General features: G+C 42.0%; 1 protein-coding gene across 7 annotated transcripts in view; it reads left to right on the forward strand.

Moving 5' to 3' along the window:
* The window catches only part of ankrd12 (ankyrin repeat domain 12), a 35,119-nt gene extending 21,022 nt beyond the window's left edge, over positions 1–14,097 (forward strand). Inside the window, exons 3-13 of one of the 7 annotated variants that reach the window (XM_059344929.1) lie at positions 51–201; positions 2,157–2,228; positions 2,604–2,744; positions 3,822–4,025; positions 4,328–4,470; positions 4,621–4,768; positions 5,128–9,614; positions 11,163–11,261; positions 11,506–11,667; positions 12,244–12,339; positions 13,294–14,097. In XM_059344929.1, the coding sequence (XP_059200912.1) occupies positions 51–201; positions 2,157–2,228; positions 2,604–2,744; positions 3,822–4,025; positions 4,328–4,470; positions 4,621–4,768; positions 5,128–9,614; positions 11,163–11,261; positions 11,506–11,667; positions 12,244–12,339; positions 13,294–13,479 (5,889 nt within the window). In that variant the 3' untranslated portion in view covers positions 13,480–14,097. The remainder of the gene's footprint in view (positions 1–50; positions 202–2,156; positions 2,229–2,603; positions 2,745–3,821; positions 4,026–4,327; positions 4,471–4,620; positions 4,769–5,127; positions 9,615–11,162; positions 11,262–11,505; positions 11,668–12,243; positions 12,340–13,293) is intronic. The other 6 variants (XM_059344930.1, XM_059344931.1, XM_059344932.1 and 3 more) reach the window with 6 other exon arrangements.
* The last annotated feature ends 1,690 nt before the right edge of the window (positions 14,098–15,787 follow it).

The following is a 15,787-nucleotide window of genomic DNA, read 5'->3' on the forward strand; positions in this document are numbered from 1 at the left end:
CCTTTGGTGTTTCAAATGTCTGATTAGTTTTTTTTTTTTTTTTCTCACAGAGCAAAGACAAGTTGTCCCCTTTCACCAAAACTCCGAAGCTGGACCGGAGTGAGTTGCTGGGGAAGGAAGGGAAAACCAAGTCTTCCATGAAGCGCAAGCTCTCCTTCACTGCCAGTCCGCTCCGGACCGAGGAGCGAGACTCAGACACCGGTAAGAGCCGTTGCTGCTCCTCCTTGCTCCTTGTTTCAACAGCCGTGCTCCTGGCTAGCTGCCATGCCCCCACACTGCCCCCCGGTGGCCTATTGTTGAACGTCTTCTTTAGGGACTATCTGTAGGTCAATGGGTTTCAACTTCTTTTGCATCAGGATCATAATCTGACCTCCTTGATGAAGTTGTGGCGTATTGTGTTAAATTTTGACAGGTACACCAATTTGTACTACAAGGCTTGAGAAAAAAAAAGTTAAGGGGAACATACAAATATCGAGGAGAATGGTTTTTAAAATTATGTAACCCTGATTTTAAATAAGTCGGGATAATGTACATATTTTCAAAATACAAAATTTTACCAATTTGAGCATTACATATCTTGTCTTTGAAACATTGGTTCAATTGAATACAGTACAAAGGATTGCAAAACATTGCTCTCTGTTTATATTACTTTAATTACAGCGTCCCAACTTATTTGGAAGCAGTTTAACAGTTGAGTTTTGGCTGTAAACCTTCTTGGGAAAATATAAAATGAGGACCTGCAACTGTTTTTTATTTTAATTTTTTTATTTCCAGATATGTAGTCTAATTGATTAGCTGGTGATGTTCTGTAGTTTTACCAGTGGGAACAAATCCCTTCAAAAGACCAAAACCAACAATCAATTGTTCCCATTTAACATTATTCTCTGTGTGGCCAAAACCTCCATTGTTGTACAAAAACTAAGCCACACTGTCAGACTTGGTAGTTAATGTTGACTGAGTCATGCACACACCATCCTGGAGCTGTAATATTCCGAAAGCACCAAATGTGTGTTAATCCATGGCTAAAAGTAGTCCCCAACAAATGCATTTTTGGTTAAGTAACATTGGCTAAACTGTTTTAGGAAATTACGGAGACTCTTTATAAAATAAAGCTATATATTTGTGATCCATTGTGAAAGAATTATGTATTTATGAGGAACTTTTGGATGGGGAAGAGCTGTGACGTGGGGGCGCCCTGGCCGCTTACGTGGTGGAGCGTATTCCCTTTATATTAAGGCTGAATCCTTACTACAGCAGCCCAGGTTCATATCTAACCCCTGGCCCTTTTGCTTCATGTTGTCCATTCTATTCCTCTTTTCCTGTCAGTTTTGAGCTCAATTATTAGATAAAGGCAAGAAGTCCAAAAAGAACTGTGAAGTGGACTTACACATTGTTTGTTTTGGTCTTTTTATGGAATTTGTCGACAAATAATAAAAAAAGAAATGTAGAAAAGCAGCCTTTTCTTTTGAGACCTGTTATTGTCCATGCAGTTGTGATGTGTGATGCTGATATTTGAGTTTTTGGTCTGCTCCTCTTCACATTGGAGACATTGTGAACTTGAAGTCTTAATGTTTCCTCTCCTACTTGTGTAAATAAACTATTCTGCTTCTGTCATTTAGAAGTTTACTGTATGTTTATATCAGATTTGAGAAGTTAAAAATAGGTTAGTGTATCATTCAGCTATAATTACAGTTTGAAGTCCTGCAGATTTGCCTTCATCTCCTCTGTAGAGCATTTCATTGTGGTGGTCCTGCGTCATTCTGAAGGACAAGAACCCTCAATTTTGAATTCACTGAGTTTAATTTGTGTTGCGCAGGTTATAAAGCTAAACTAGCACAGAGGGTGGCTTTGCCTTTCAGCAGCTTTTCCCCTCTCAGGTCCTGTGTTGAGCGGCTGTAGGAAAAAGGGGAAGTAATGAGTCTGCTGACCACGTCGGATCTTCTCTCCTGTCTCCTGTGTTGCCATGACTCATAATCTGTGCGAGTCTGCCTTTGTGCCTGTCTGTATTTGAGTACATGTGAGAGGAGGAGGAGGAGGAGGAGGGTGAGAGAGAGAGAGAGAGTGAGCGTTAATGCAGTGCTTTCCCACCCTTCCACCTCCCCCCTTGCTCTCCCTCCCTCCTCTCCCCTCCCCATCCTCTCTGCTTTGCACTGTAGATGACTCAGACCCAGGCCAGTCGAGTGAGACCTGGGGAGAGAGATTAGTGCCTCCCTGCAGGATATACGCAGGTAATCGCTGCAGCCCGATCCTCAGCCCCCATGTCCTCTACAAGTCACGTCACCCACTTTGCGCCACTATGCTGCTGTAAACGCACACATACACACATGCACGTGTGTGTGTTTTCGCCCTGCATCTGCCCCGTTACAGCTCACGCATGTCTGTGTTTAGTAACAACCGGCTGATGGAGACCAGGCGGCACTTGGCTGGCTTATGAGAATGCTGTCTTTTTTTTGTCTCTTTTTCAAACCTCATGCTTGTCATCTGTTTCTCCGTGTTCTCAACAGATACAAGGGAAAGAGGAAAACAGTGTCACTGTGACAATGAAAATGCTGCTGTTTCTTTTTTTGTACTGCTCTCTAAGATCTTTTTTGGTTGTGTTGCAGATAAAGATGGACCAGACAAGAAGAAGGTGAAAAAGGAGGCAGGGGGTAAGAAGTCCCAGGCTCCCAACCTTTTGTTTGGGTATCCGCTGTCAGAGCGCAAACAGATGGCTCTCCTAATGCAGATGACTGCCAACAGTCCAGGTTTGTGTGCTTGCCCTCTCACCTTAATCACATCCTCAAGATGGCTCAGAGTATATTTGCTGTTTTGATGAGTCATGCCTCAGAGCATTTTCAGATACATGCTCTCTAATATTTCAAGGTTGTTTGAGAATAGGGTAATGTCTGATATTTAATGTAGCTACTCAACTGGAAAGAAAGCTGTTTAGCTGTATAATCTTCCTCTGATCTAACACTGCTGCCGTCAAATATGCAACCAGAGAAGTTGTTTGACATTATTTTTGTAAATAACAGGTTCTGAGTCGGGCTGCAACTAATGATTATAGTCATTATTGATGCATCTGTTGATTATTTTTTCAATTAATTGTTTAGTTGTTTGGTCTATAACATGCCAGGAAATTATGATAAATGTCCATCAGTGTTGACATCCTCAAATGTCTTGTTTTATTCACAACTTAAAGATTGCGTTTATTATCACAGGAGTAAAGAAACCAGAAAAAAACAAGCTGGAATCAGATCCTTTTTTTTTTCTTTCTTTCTTTTTTGGAAATGAATTAGTCAAACTGATTTTAATCAGTTATCAAAATAGTTGCAGATTAATTTAATAGTTGACAACTTAATAATTAATTAATTGATCTTTGCAGCTCTAGTTTTGAGTAGCTGAATTTTAGCATCTAGTAGCACATAGATGCTAAAAATAAACACACAGGCACAAGTAAGCACATGTTTTCCAGTTTCCAGTCAAACCAGTGTCACAGTGGTTGCTCATTTAAATGCTTTGCTCGTTGAAGGAACAGTTCATGCTGGACTATTTCTCTTTTGTTAACTTTGGATAGAACAAGGCAAGCTGTGATCCCCTTGTTCCAGCCTTTGTGCAGAGCTACGCTAACTAGCTGCTGGCTGTTGTTTCAAATTTGACCTACAGATGTGATTGGTATCGATGTTAAAACACACATAAGCGCATGCTTTCAAGTCTGTAAAAAGGTTTCACTCTGGTTGCACAATCCAGTGCTTCGCACATTACTTCAAGTAGTTATCTCAGGCTGTGGGCCTTTTGCTTCAAGCATCATTTAAGTGCTTTCCCTCTCTGCCTGTGTACAGACTCTACCCCCAGTCACCCTTCACAAACGACCCCTGTGCAGAAGAAGGTCCCCAGCAGCGCCTCGTCTCGACAGAAGGACAAGGTCAACAAGAGGAACGAGCGAGGGGAGACTCCCCTTCACATGGCAGCCATCCGGGGAGACGCCAAGCAAGTTAAAGAGCTCATTAGCCTGGGAGCTGACGTCAACGTCAAAGACTTTGCAGGTACGATGCCCTGGGAGGTGATCATTTAACAGCTTTCATCGTGTCTGTATGGTAGCTATTAATGACATGAAGGGGACAACAGCTGAATAACAGCTGCTTAGTCAAAGGTGATATCTCATGATGAGATAATAAAAGCGGTCATCAGTGTGCATCTTACTACCTTCTGTGCACATTTCTTGCATAGTGTCTTTTTTCGCCCGCCTGATCTCCCAATAGAAATCTATCTCTTATGTTTAGAATTGAGAAACTGGATGGTAAAATGTGAATTTAATTAGTTAATTGCTGCTTTCTGCCCTCACCAGGTTGGACTCCTCTTCATGAAGCCTGTAATCTTGGTTACTACGATGTGGCCAAGGTCTTAATAGCAGCGGGTGCAGAGGTGAACACGCAGGGTCTGGATGACGACACGCCGCTCCATGATGCTTCAAGCAGCGGCCACAAAGATGTGAGCACTTTGAAACATTTCTGCCTCAGTCATGTACAACCTACACGTTAAATAAATTGGTCTGACATGTAACTGTTACAGGCCAAATATAGGAAAAAAATATTTATCTCGGTGTCTTCAGATTCTAACTTCTTGTTATGTTTTAAACAGATCGTGAAACTGCTGCTACGTCATGGTGGTAACGCCTTCCAGGCCAACAAGCGCGGGGAGCGCCCGGTGGACGTGGCGGATTCTCAGGAGCTGGAGCAGCTATTAAAGGGAGAGGTGCCACTGTCGGACCAAGAAGAAAGCTCCTCAGGTATGCAGTGAATGCTGTAGTGTTTGGCTGACCTCCTGTTGAAGGTTACATATTAACATACTAACGTTAATATTACTGGACATTGCTTTCCAGTGCACCTTACAGCACAAGGTGAACATGTGTTTTCACTTCAGACTGTGTTCAGGGCTCTACTTCAGCCACATTTAGGCTCATAAAGATGGGTACAGTTTTGGCAGTCTTATGCACACTAATAAAAAGTCTATTGTCAGTTTAGTATTTTTTGGAAAAGTTATAATATAATTAAAGTTGTTATTGAGAAATAAGTCATTTTCTCGAAAATGTATGAAATTTGTATGAAAGTATAAAGTGTTTTCTCTACTTTTATATCATTTTTAAAGGTGATCTTCTCTTGTCTGCAGAGTCTGAAGACCCTCCGTCTGTCAATCCATCCAGCGTGGATGACAACTTGGAAGACTCTGATACTGAAAAGGACTCAGACGGCAAACCAGCCACGAAAGCGTCATCGTCCGTGCTAGGACTGGACGAGTACGAGTTCAAGGATGAGGAGGAGGAGGAGGATCTCAGTAAAGCCCTGAATGACAGACACATCCTCCGAAGGGAACTACGGCAGCGGGAGAAGGAGGAGAAAGAGAGGAATCATGTGGCAGGAAAGCAGAGTGGAAAAGGGGATTCATCCTCAAAGCCCAAAAGGCAGAAGGCTTCTCGAGTCCACTGCAGCTCGGATACCTCCAGCGACGAAATGGAGAGCCTTCCAGAGAAAAGAAATTCCCCCACCTGCTCTCAAAGTTCAGAGAGCCTCAAGGCAGACACAAGGTCTAAAAAGGAGAATGCTGAGCAAAAGGACAAGGACAAGGGCAAAGTGAAGAGGAAGAGCAAAAGCCAGAATAAAAACAAGGAAAACCAAGAGGACGGGAAGGAGAACAGCAAAACTTTGGTTCTCTCTCTCGCAACCGTGTCCGAGAGCACAGAAAAGGGCCGGGAGGAAGACTCCTTTAAGATGTCTTTCAGTCCTAAAGATGACTCGTCCGTCCACCTCTTTCATTTGTCGTCCATTAAGTCTCCCAAACTGAACCACAGCCTGACTGATAAACAAACACCACTCAAACAGGAAAATACTAAGATGTGCATTTCCATCAGCGACAGTTCATGTCCGGTGGACGGTGTCAAATACAACCACTACACAGACGCAGACTACTGCACTGAAGGCTCCAGCACCAAGGGGTGCAAGCACAAAGAGAAGAGCAAACATCAACAGAAAGACTCTAGCGGAGACGGGGACGATGGTCATTCGAGTCCTTACAAAGAGGGCAGCATAGGAAACAGCGTGGACAGCAGTGAAGGTGCCTTACGGAAGACTGACTTGGACGGCAAAGTGGTGAAGAAGCATAAGCTTAAACACAAGGAGAAAGACAAACACAGGAGGGAATACGAGGCAGAGCGCAGCCGCCACAGGCAGAAGGAGGCCAGGAAAGACAGCCACAGGAATTTGGAGTTTGACAGAGAGTTCTGGAAAGAGAATTTTTTCAAAAGTGATGAGACAGATGAACATCTGCCAGTAAAAAAGGAAGGTGAAGACAATAGCTCGCTTCACAAGACCTCTGATTCATCTCCTGTCAAAGATGAGAGAAACACGAAAGAGAAGCACTCGAGCAGCAAGGAAAAGAGGCCGAGAGAGGAACGAGAAAAAGACAAGGCTGTGAAAAAAGAGCGGAAGGAGTCTGCTGGTAAAGAGGAGAAGGTAAAGGATTCAAAGCTGAGCGAGCGTGACGAGAGGGTGGACTGCCACGGCTCAGGGCGGATTCCTGAGGAGACGCTGCAGAGCAACAGCATGAAAGAAGAGACAGAAGAGAAACCCATAAGTGGGATCACAGCTGATCAAGAACAGCTGGAGCTCTCTGAAAAAGCATCACGCGAGAAAACTGACAAGAGGCTCCCAGGAAAGGAGAAGGATTCAGAGAAAATGGAGAAAAGGCATCTTGACAAGGAAAAAAAGGTTAAAACGGAGCATGCTGACAAAGCTGAAGCACAGAATTCAGTAGATCGTTGGAAGGAAAAAGAAAGAACAGGAGCTATTTCTTCCCACTCGCCTGGAGATAAAAACTACAAAGAGAATGAGAAACTGAAATCTTTATCCACAACCAAAAAGCATGAAGACAGCAGGAAAAATAAAGATAAATTTGACAAGCGGTCTGATAGGGAGAAGCAGGACAGAGAATATGGTGTTGGGGATCACAGAGAAAAGGAACGCACCAGCTCTGATAAGAAAGGAAAACCTCTTGAGAAGACCACAGATCATAGTAAATCCGATCGCTCTAAAGAAAAGGACTGTGAAAGGAAAAAGAGAGATAAAATAAAAGATGGAACTCTTTCCTCAAGCTCCAATCTGAAACTACTCTTAGAGGAGAAGAAGAGCTATCTGTCCGAGAGCAGCAAGTCCTTATCTACAAAATCAAAGGAGGAAGTTGTGAGAACACCGGAGAAAGATCGTGACAGGAGAGACCGGGACAGAGACTCAGATAAACACAAGGACAAGGATAAGGACCGACACAAAGACCGCTCCCAGCAGGCCAAAATCAACAAGGTCAAACCCAACGAGGCAGATGCAGATAAGGCCAAATCAAAAGCTTCGCCAGCAACACGAGACGCCAAGCCCAAAGAGAAGAGGCTTGTGAACGACGACTTAATGCAGACGAGTTTTGAGCGCATGCTCAGCCTGAAAGACCAGGAGATTGAGCAGTGGCATCGCAAACACCTGGAGAAAATCAAGCAAAAAGAGCGAGAAAGGCTTAAACAGCGGCCTCTGGCAGACTCTGGGAAGACCAAGCCCAAAGACAGAACGAAAACCGAACCGTGTCTGAGTAAGGAGCTCATGCGCTCAAAAAGCTCTGAGGCCTCTGACGCCCACAGCAGAGATAAACCCCTGAAGGACGGCACCAGCCCCAGAACAATGTCGCTTGATGGAAAGAGTCTGCCCTCAATAAGCGCAAAGGTCATGTCAGCTGTGGAAAACTGTCTGACCAGATCACCCCGACCAGAGAGCGAACGCTGTGGCCTCATGTCCAGGTCCGTGTCCTTGGTTTCCGTCGCCAGCTCGGAGGATTCGTGTCAAGCGACAACATTAACACCCAGACACGTCGAATACGACTCTGACATGAACCTGGAAGCCTCAGACTCTCAACCTGCATTCCTCCAGTCTTCCCTCGTCATTCAGGCCACCAGATCGCCGCCTGTTCATGATAAAGATTGCAACAGTCTTCCAGACGCATCGCAGAGTAATCGGACGCCGCTGCCCGGCAGACACGAATCTCCGTACCTCAGGGCTATTCTGGATGAGGATGCCAACTCATCGAGTGAAGGTAAAGCTTCTGAAAATCTGCCAAAGCCCAACCAGCCCACAGAGGAGCCGGGAACAAGAGAGACCTCAGCAGAAATGGAAGAGAGCCAACCACAATGTATAAATTCAGTTGCAGATTCAGCCACAGAAAGAGAAAACAGCACTCCTGATGGTTTAACGTCACAAATATCAAACAAAGATCCTCAGAGTAAAAGCTTAGCGCTTCCAGAGTGCAGTAGCTCTCAAACGGGATCAACAGAGCAGAAACCTCTTCCCTCCTCTGATCCTCCTGTTGTGAAGGACGTCCAGTGTCTGACAGAGAGTGCACAGGCAGAGTGTAGCAGCAAGGATGCAGATCAACCATCGACACCTGCAGCTTGTTTACCTGCTGAGCCGCCAGAGCTCACCAACACAAAAGCCCTTCAGCAGAGGGAACCGCTCGCTGTTTCCGTTGAGGAGATGGTGCAGCAGACAGAACCAGGTCCCACAAATGTTTCCGACCTTAAAGAGGAACCTCTTGAGAGCGCTGACGGAGCAGAAGAGGAGAGTATGGAAACGGAGAGCTACAGAACAGAGGCCAGAGGAAGTCCCATACCCTCCACCAGTTCGCACATTCCCAGCTCCACTGCAGCGGAGTCCTTACCAGGCTTTAGTCAAACAAGCACCGAGTCCAAATGTTCTCCGGAGGACATGGATGTAAATGACCAAGACTGCAAGAACTCCAGATCTCCCAGTGACGATGCAGGTTCGTGTCTCGAGGCTCAGGTGGAGAAAAAGGAAAGCGAGCCGTCCTGCAGTTTGAGCCCTGAACACAAGGCTGAGGAGATGACTGATGTCCCGCAGAGCTCAGATAACAACAGCACCGCTGCGGTTTCTGTTGCAACAGAGAGTTCGTCAGTGGAGGGCAGCGTGGCTACAGAGGCCTCCTCTGAATCTACAGCAGAAGCCAGCGCAGAGCCGATGGAGGTGACGCCTGCCGATGAGAAACCAGAGTCATCCTCAGCCGGTGAAGAGCAGAGTCAAAGCGCCGCCCAATCGGCAGCTCAGACTGACAGCAGTATCAGCAGCTGCAGCAGCGGCAGCAGCAGTGGCAGCAGCAGCAGTAGCGCATCAGGGAGTTCCTCTCCACAATCTGGTGACCGGGACTCTGATTCCTCTGGGGCGAAGGTCAAGATTCGCTCTGCAGATGAGGAGGTGGACATCCACGTTCCACATCCACGCAAGAGAAAGATGCCCAAAGTGTCGAGCTCCCAGCCGTGCCCCACGACTCAGCAGCAGGAGAAGGACCGAGGCCAGCGGTCTCTGGCCGCCATCGTGGACTCCGTAAAGCTGGAAGAGATTGAGCCCTACCAGACGGAAAGGGCCAACCCGTACTACGAGTTCCTGCACATCAGGAAGAAGATTGAGGAGAAGCGCAAAGTGTTGTGCAGCGTCACCCCCCAGCCACCGCAGTATTATGATGAATATGTGACCTTCAACGGATCCTACCTCTTAGATGGGAACCCACTAAGCAAACTCTGCATACCAACAGTGAGTTCTTCTTCATTTCTCTTCAGATCTTAAATAATTGATAGCTGCCTTTTAATGTTTGAAAACCAACTCTTTATTTACTCCAGAAGTTTGGACTCAAAATGACACAACCATTATTAGGTTCTAAAAAAAATTTACTTAAATTTGGTGTGCTTAGGCTCAAGTTTTTTGTCAAAGCTTAACGTTGCAACATTTATTTGAGATCCTATCGTCCAGCTCTGATTCTCAGGCTGCATTTCAGGATCTTTTCAACCTGTTTGTTTAGTTTGAAATTATATGAAATCTGAATAACTCTGGTCTGGACTAGGGATGTGCCTGATTAGTCGAGTTGTCAGTTAAATGCTGCTGCACTCCCTAGTCAGCACCCAAGGTTAAACTTATTATTAAAATGATTTTCTGGTCTAATATTTTGCTTTATGAAAAAAAAGAAAAGAAATGGGCACTTGTTAGCTTTCCAAGAGTTTGGTTTCCAATAAATGTTATTTTTAAACTTCTATTTAATGAGTTGTTTAATGTTTTTATAGGATAATGTGAAATGGTCATAATAAACGGTGCCACACATTTCAGCAGCATTTACAGTACGATTTTTATGATATAAAAATGTGATTTACAATTTATAATGCTAGATTTTCTGCGTCATTTCTGTAGTTTTACACCAGAAGACTAGTGTACACTTAAACTTTACTTTGAACATCTGGGAAATGAGTCTTTGGGGACATCCCTTGTCCAGACCAAACAATCGTTTCATGTGATCTCATTCGCCTCGTTTGTGGTGTGCAACCACACCAACTGTTGATTTTTTACCAAGAATCCAAAAGCAAAACTACAAATTAAATCCATCTGCTGATCTTGAACTGTCAAGAAATCGATCTGTGCATGTGTGATAGGTTTATATATTTTGGCAGAAATCATTTTGGAAACGATGTAAACGTGTACACTTACATGAAGGTTTTTTTCTGATAGATCAAAAAGTGAAAAGAAGTTGAAACAGCAAGGTTTTTTTTCTTCTGCTTTGTGTATTCTGGTGTGGTTATTTAGTCTACAGTCTATTCTTATTTCTTTGCAAGCTCTCTGTGACACCAGAGAAGATAAATAAATCCAAAAGTCTCAGTAAAGTTTAACACGACCTGCTGTCAGTCACCAGAGTTAGATTTCCCTGCGTGCGTTCATTCAGCACTGACGATGAAGGATGACTGTTATATTTCTTCATGTTTACTCCTCTTGTTTGTTTTGAGTGACCACAGAATGAACCAGAACTTGGAGGGAATAAATTATTACATTGTTTTCTTTCTCTGAATCAAATACACTGAAGTACAAGTGTGAAAGAACTTTAATCCACTCTGGGAGTGTCAAAGCTGTTGAAATATCTGTTGTTTATCTGCAGTTTTATATCGTGTCAACTAAATATTCAGTCCAAAGTAAAGAAAAGGAAACTAAACTTGCATAATAAATAGATTATTCTGATAGATTGATCTGCACAATGACTCATCACATCACATTGCTGTTAATAAAAGTATTTTAACCGCCTCTCCTCGTCGTTGTGAACAGATAACTCCACCTCCATCGTTACCTGAGCAGCTGAAGGAGATGTTCAAACAACAAGAGGTGGTGCGGATGAAACTACGACTACAGCACAGCATTGAAAGGGTACGTCGTTTTACTCCTGCAGAGTTTTGTTTTTATTGTACCTCTAAACATTTTTAGTGCCACTTGTAGCAGTTGAAATGGAAAGAAATAACCTTGACGTTTTAAAGCTGTGTGATTTATTATTATAACCTCCTAAAGACTTTAAACGGATATCAGAGCTCAAGAAACATAATGCCATTTTAATACCACATATAATGTTGTACTTACTGTATTAATTGGACTTATTTTTCTTTCTTTCCTTCAGGAAAAACTGATTGTTTCAAATGAACAGGAAGTCTTACGAGTCCATTACCGTGCAGCGAGAACACTAGCCAATCAGACTCTGCCTTTCAGTGCCTGTACAGTTTTATTGGATGCTGAAGTGTACAACATGCCTCAAGACGTCCAGGTTGGTGTCAGTTCACCTGTGAGTGTGTTTACACCAAAAACATATCTTCTGTGCACCTCGAATACATACAAAGTTAATGCAAAGATGCCAAGCAATGCAAATTTTGCATTGTGGATGCTGTGTCATTAAAGCCTGTCAGAACATATCCAAAGTCCACTCAGAAAACAAAAGCATTTAAAAATGTCTCTGCTTGTCTTCTTACAGACACACCCGACAAAGCATGAATTCAATTATTTTACACATCTGCATCATACAAAAGCAAATAATCATGTAGTTATTTCTGCATACTTATTACAAGTAAATCACAGCTTAATCTGTTTATTTTGGGTTCCTATCACTGGATTAAACCAGATTAATTCAGTTGACGTGCGACTTACTAGCTAAAATAAATATTTATTGATTTTGACCTCAGCGTTTATGAAACTACCGCAGCTGAGACGGGACACCTGTAGTTGGTTTCCTTTTGAGAGGCAACACAAGGCAAAAAAACAGCATGAGTTTCTTCATCAGTTCATTGTTTTGTTTACAGTCAGCTCTGAGAGATGATGTGCAGAAACACTGTATGTTTGATGGGTTGTTGTGTTTGGTTCACAGGGTGACGATGGCAAAACGTCAGTGAGAGACAGATTCAACGCCAGGCAGTTTATGTCGTGGTTACAAGATGTTGATGACAAGTTTGACAAACTGAAGGTGAGATTGCTGCCCACTGGCATTTAACAATAAGTTGCATTTAAAACTCATCACAAAGTAAATGATTCTACCCATTTCTTATTTTTCACTTGGCAAAGTTGTGTATTTTCTTTTTTATACTATCAAACACTACAGTTTTTTGTCACTTTTTATTGTCGCACTCAAATATATTTTATAAAGAAAAGGGCAAACAAAACAAAGCACTGAAACCAAACAACACCGACACACCTTCCCCATCTCTTACACAACTCTCTCTCTCTCTCTCCGGTTGTTGCAGTCGACCTGAAACCAGCATCCAGGTTTCATTTGAGCTCGTCATAGTGTGGCTGACTTGCACGCCAATCCACTTGTTGTGCTAACCTCAGCATATGTTAATAACAACGTACAGCAAAACGTTTCCACATTACAGGCACCAGTCTACTCACCGTGCCTTGTGCTTGCTGCTGCGTGCACCGGACAAATACACAAACCCTACCTCCATCACATCTCTATTACTTTGTCCATCCATCCGTCCAACCAGTTTAACTGAACAAACACAGAGGTTTTTTTTGTTGTAATCATTCCTCCTGTTCATACTGGCCATAAAGAATTACTTTCAATGTCAGACAAAATCTTCAGTCTTGTGTGAAAATATATTTTAAAAATGTATGATGTTTACATGCGGCTTCAGCAGTGGACAAACAGAGTCGATATCTTCCAAAGTTGCAGCATTTCTTCTTTGAAATGTTTTTTTTTTTTTACCACTTCTCCACAGTAGCTCAATAGGGAAACACAAAGAGCAAAATTTATACTACAGCATCTTTGGGAGAATTGTTCAGCAGTGAAAAAACTTTCTGCTAGTTTTTGTTGCTTTTGTAAATTGTTGTGCTCTTTCTTACCTTTAAAAAAAGGCTTAATCTAAATAAGAACATGTGGTAAGATTAAATAATAACAACGTGCCTTTTCCCTCCACAGACGTGTCTTCTGATGAGGCAGCAGCACGAGGCGGCGGCCCTGAACGCCGTGCAGCGTCTGGAGTGGCAGCTCAAGCTGCAGGAGCTGGACCCCGCCACCTACAAGTCCACCAGCATCTTCGAGATCCCCGAGTTCTACATCCCTCTCGTGGAGGTCAACGACGACTTTGACCTCACCCCGATATGAGCTGCAGGACAGGCGTGCTCTGCCACAGCGGCGGCCATATCACGGACACGAGACGGCAGCCCCGCACACATTCGAGGAAAAGGAAAAGAAAAATGTGAAGCACTTAGAATGTGGCGCTAACACAAAAGAGCATTTAGAAAAGAGACGATTTTACTCCACAGCTCTTACAAACCGGCGCGGCCCACCACGAGGACCGGCTGCTCCTCGTACAGAAAAAGGAGGTCCACGGAGCGCAGGGAGCAGAGACCAAAAGCTGTGGCGAGTCACACAGAGTGTGGACGACACCTGCTCCTGCTCCTCATCCAGCAGGGTCACACAACTGAAAGAGTTCAATTGTTTTCAAAGTGAGTGTTCATACATTGTGTACAGACTGTGCTCTTAATTTTTTTAACTTATTTTATACATAAAAAATTGTGCATTTGTAAATAGTCATGTAATTATTGTTTTAAACTTGTAAAAACAAAAAATAATAGATATTTTGATTGTAAACTTGTTCTGTCTCATGTTTTAATGGACCAAAGTTGGTTTTTATATCGAGTGTCCTCTTCGTCCGTGATGTTCTTGTTGTTGTTGGCTTAAAATCTTTAAGCATGTGTTGGCTTTTGTTGTGTTTTTTGTTTTTACTGTTTCTTCCTTCCTCATCTGGAGTTCCACGCCACAGCTGGTGTTTTTTGACTTTGGCAATTAAATGCTGTGCATGCGTTGCATTGTTTGTACTTTTTTCCTAAAAAGCTGTACTGTGGACTTAATTGTGAGGTTTACTGAAGTGTTCCAGCTTTTTTTGCGCCATTGTGTTATGTCCCTTTTTCACGGCCTCACTCCTCATGTGTTGTCCATTGTGTCTCGCGCACATTAAAGTTTGTTGTGGCTTCCAAGAGGAAAAAAAACACACGTACTTTTACAGTTTCAATGTGAGATCACAACAAATCCTATTTTTTCAACATAATGCCTTTTTGAACGATAGTTCTAAAAAATGTCTATTTTAATATTTACTTGTTACATGACTTGTACATATTTGTAATATATAATTGAATAAATTTTATTTGTTGTGAAATTAAGTCATTGTTTTGGTGTTATTAATCTTTTAAAAAAGGGTTGTTCTGATGTCCTTGGAGGACAAAAATGTGTCAAACTTTCATAAAAATATTATAGAAATATTAAATTTTCCACTTTTGCAGAGTTAAGTCTTATAACCAACTTCAGTCCTGGTCATAAGTACCAAATTTACTTTTTTCCCCGCAATTTAAACCTTTAAATGATTTACATAATGCTACCGTTGTTATAGAAAAAATGATTTTCAGTATATTAAATGTAGAATGTCAATTATTAGCAACAACACACAATTTTGAGTTGAATTTAACACTTGTTAACAACTTAAACTGCATATATATTTTTTTTTTCTACTTTCACCTGGTTAACTCTGAACCAACTACCATTAATACATTTTTCAGAATTATATAATTTAAATGCCAGTATGTTTACATAAATGCCAGTGTTGGAGGAAAAAAAAACATTTTAATTTCTGTACACTTAAAGCAGTCTGGAATAGGTCTATTATTAGAAACATCATAGATATTGATCCTTTTAAATTTTTGTTCAGTGTTTGACTAAAAAAACTTCACTTGTAACCTTTGAAGAGAAAATGTCCCTTACTAAAACTGCTTTAAAAATGTGATATATTAATATTATTTTCTACTTTCACTGTGTTAATGCTGCCCAAGAAATTAGAGAGCAGTTGGTCAATTAATAAATCAACAGGTTGTTTTGATAATTGTTTGTTATAATGTTGTTTATCAAGTTTAAAAAAAAAAACAAAAAAAACAAACATTCACTAGTTTTAGATTCTACAATGTCAAGTTTTGCTGCTTTTCTCCTTTGTTTATTTTGCAAATTGCAAATACATATTTTTAGTATTTTATGTGTTGGATTAGCAACTTAATTAATTTCAGTTATATTTACATTTAATATATAAATTGTAAGTTTAAACAGTATAGGTTGCAGACCAAAAATGAATTATTTCTGACTTTAATAATTCAGTTTCATATTTTAGTGATTATCTTGCAGCAGTATCATCTTCCGCCACTAAATGGCGCTGTGCACAACACTGCATGTGATGACGGTGATAAAAACTGTGATAAGAGCTCCTTAAATATCAAAGTCAGGAGGCATAAATACTCTGAGCAGCAAGTCCCCAGTTTGATTCTGGACTGGTTGAACTATCTTTTGCTTCTAAGTCCTGAACTCTCTTTCTCCACATTTCCTGTCTCTCTTTCTACTATCTCTTTCAAATCAACTCATAAATTACTCA

Source organism: Centropristis striata, chromosome 11 (assembly GCF_030273125.1).
Source record: "Centropristis striata isolate RG_2023a ecotype Rhode Island chromosome 11, C.striata_1.0, whole genome shotgun sequence".
NCBI classification, from domain to species: domain Eukaryota; kingdom Metazoa; phylum Chordata; class Actinopteri; order Perciformes; family Serranidae; genus Centropristis; species Centropristis striata.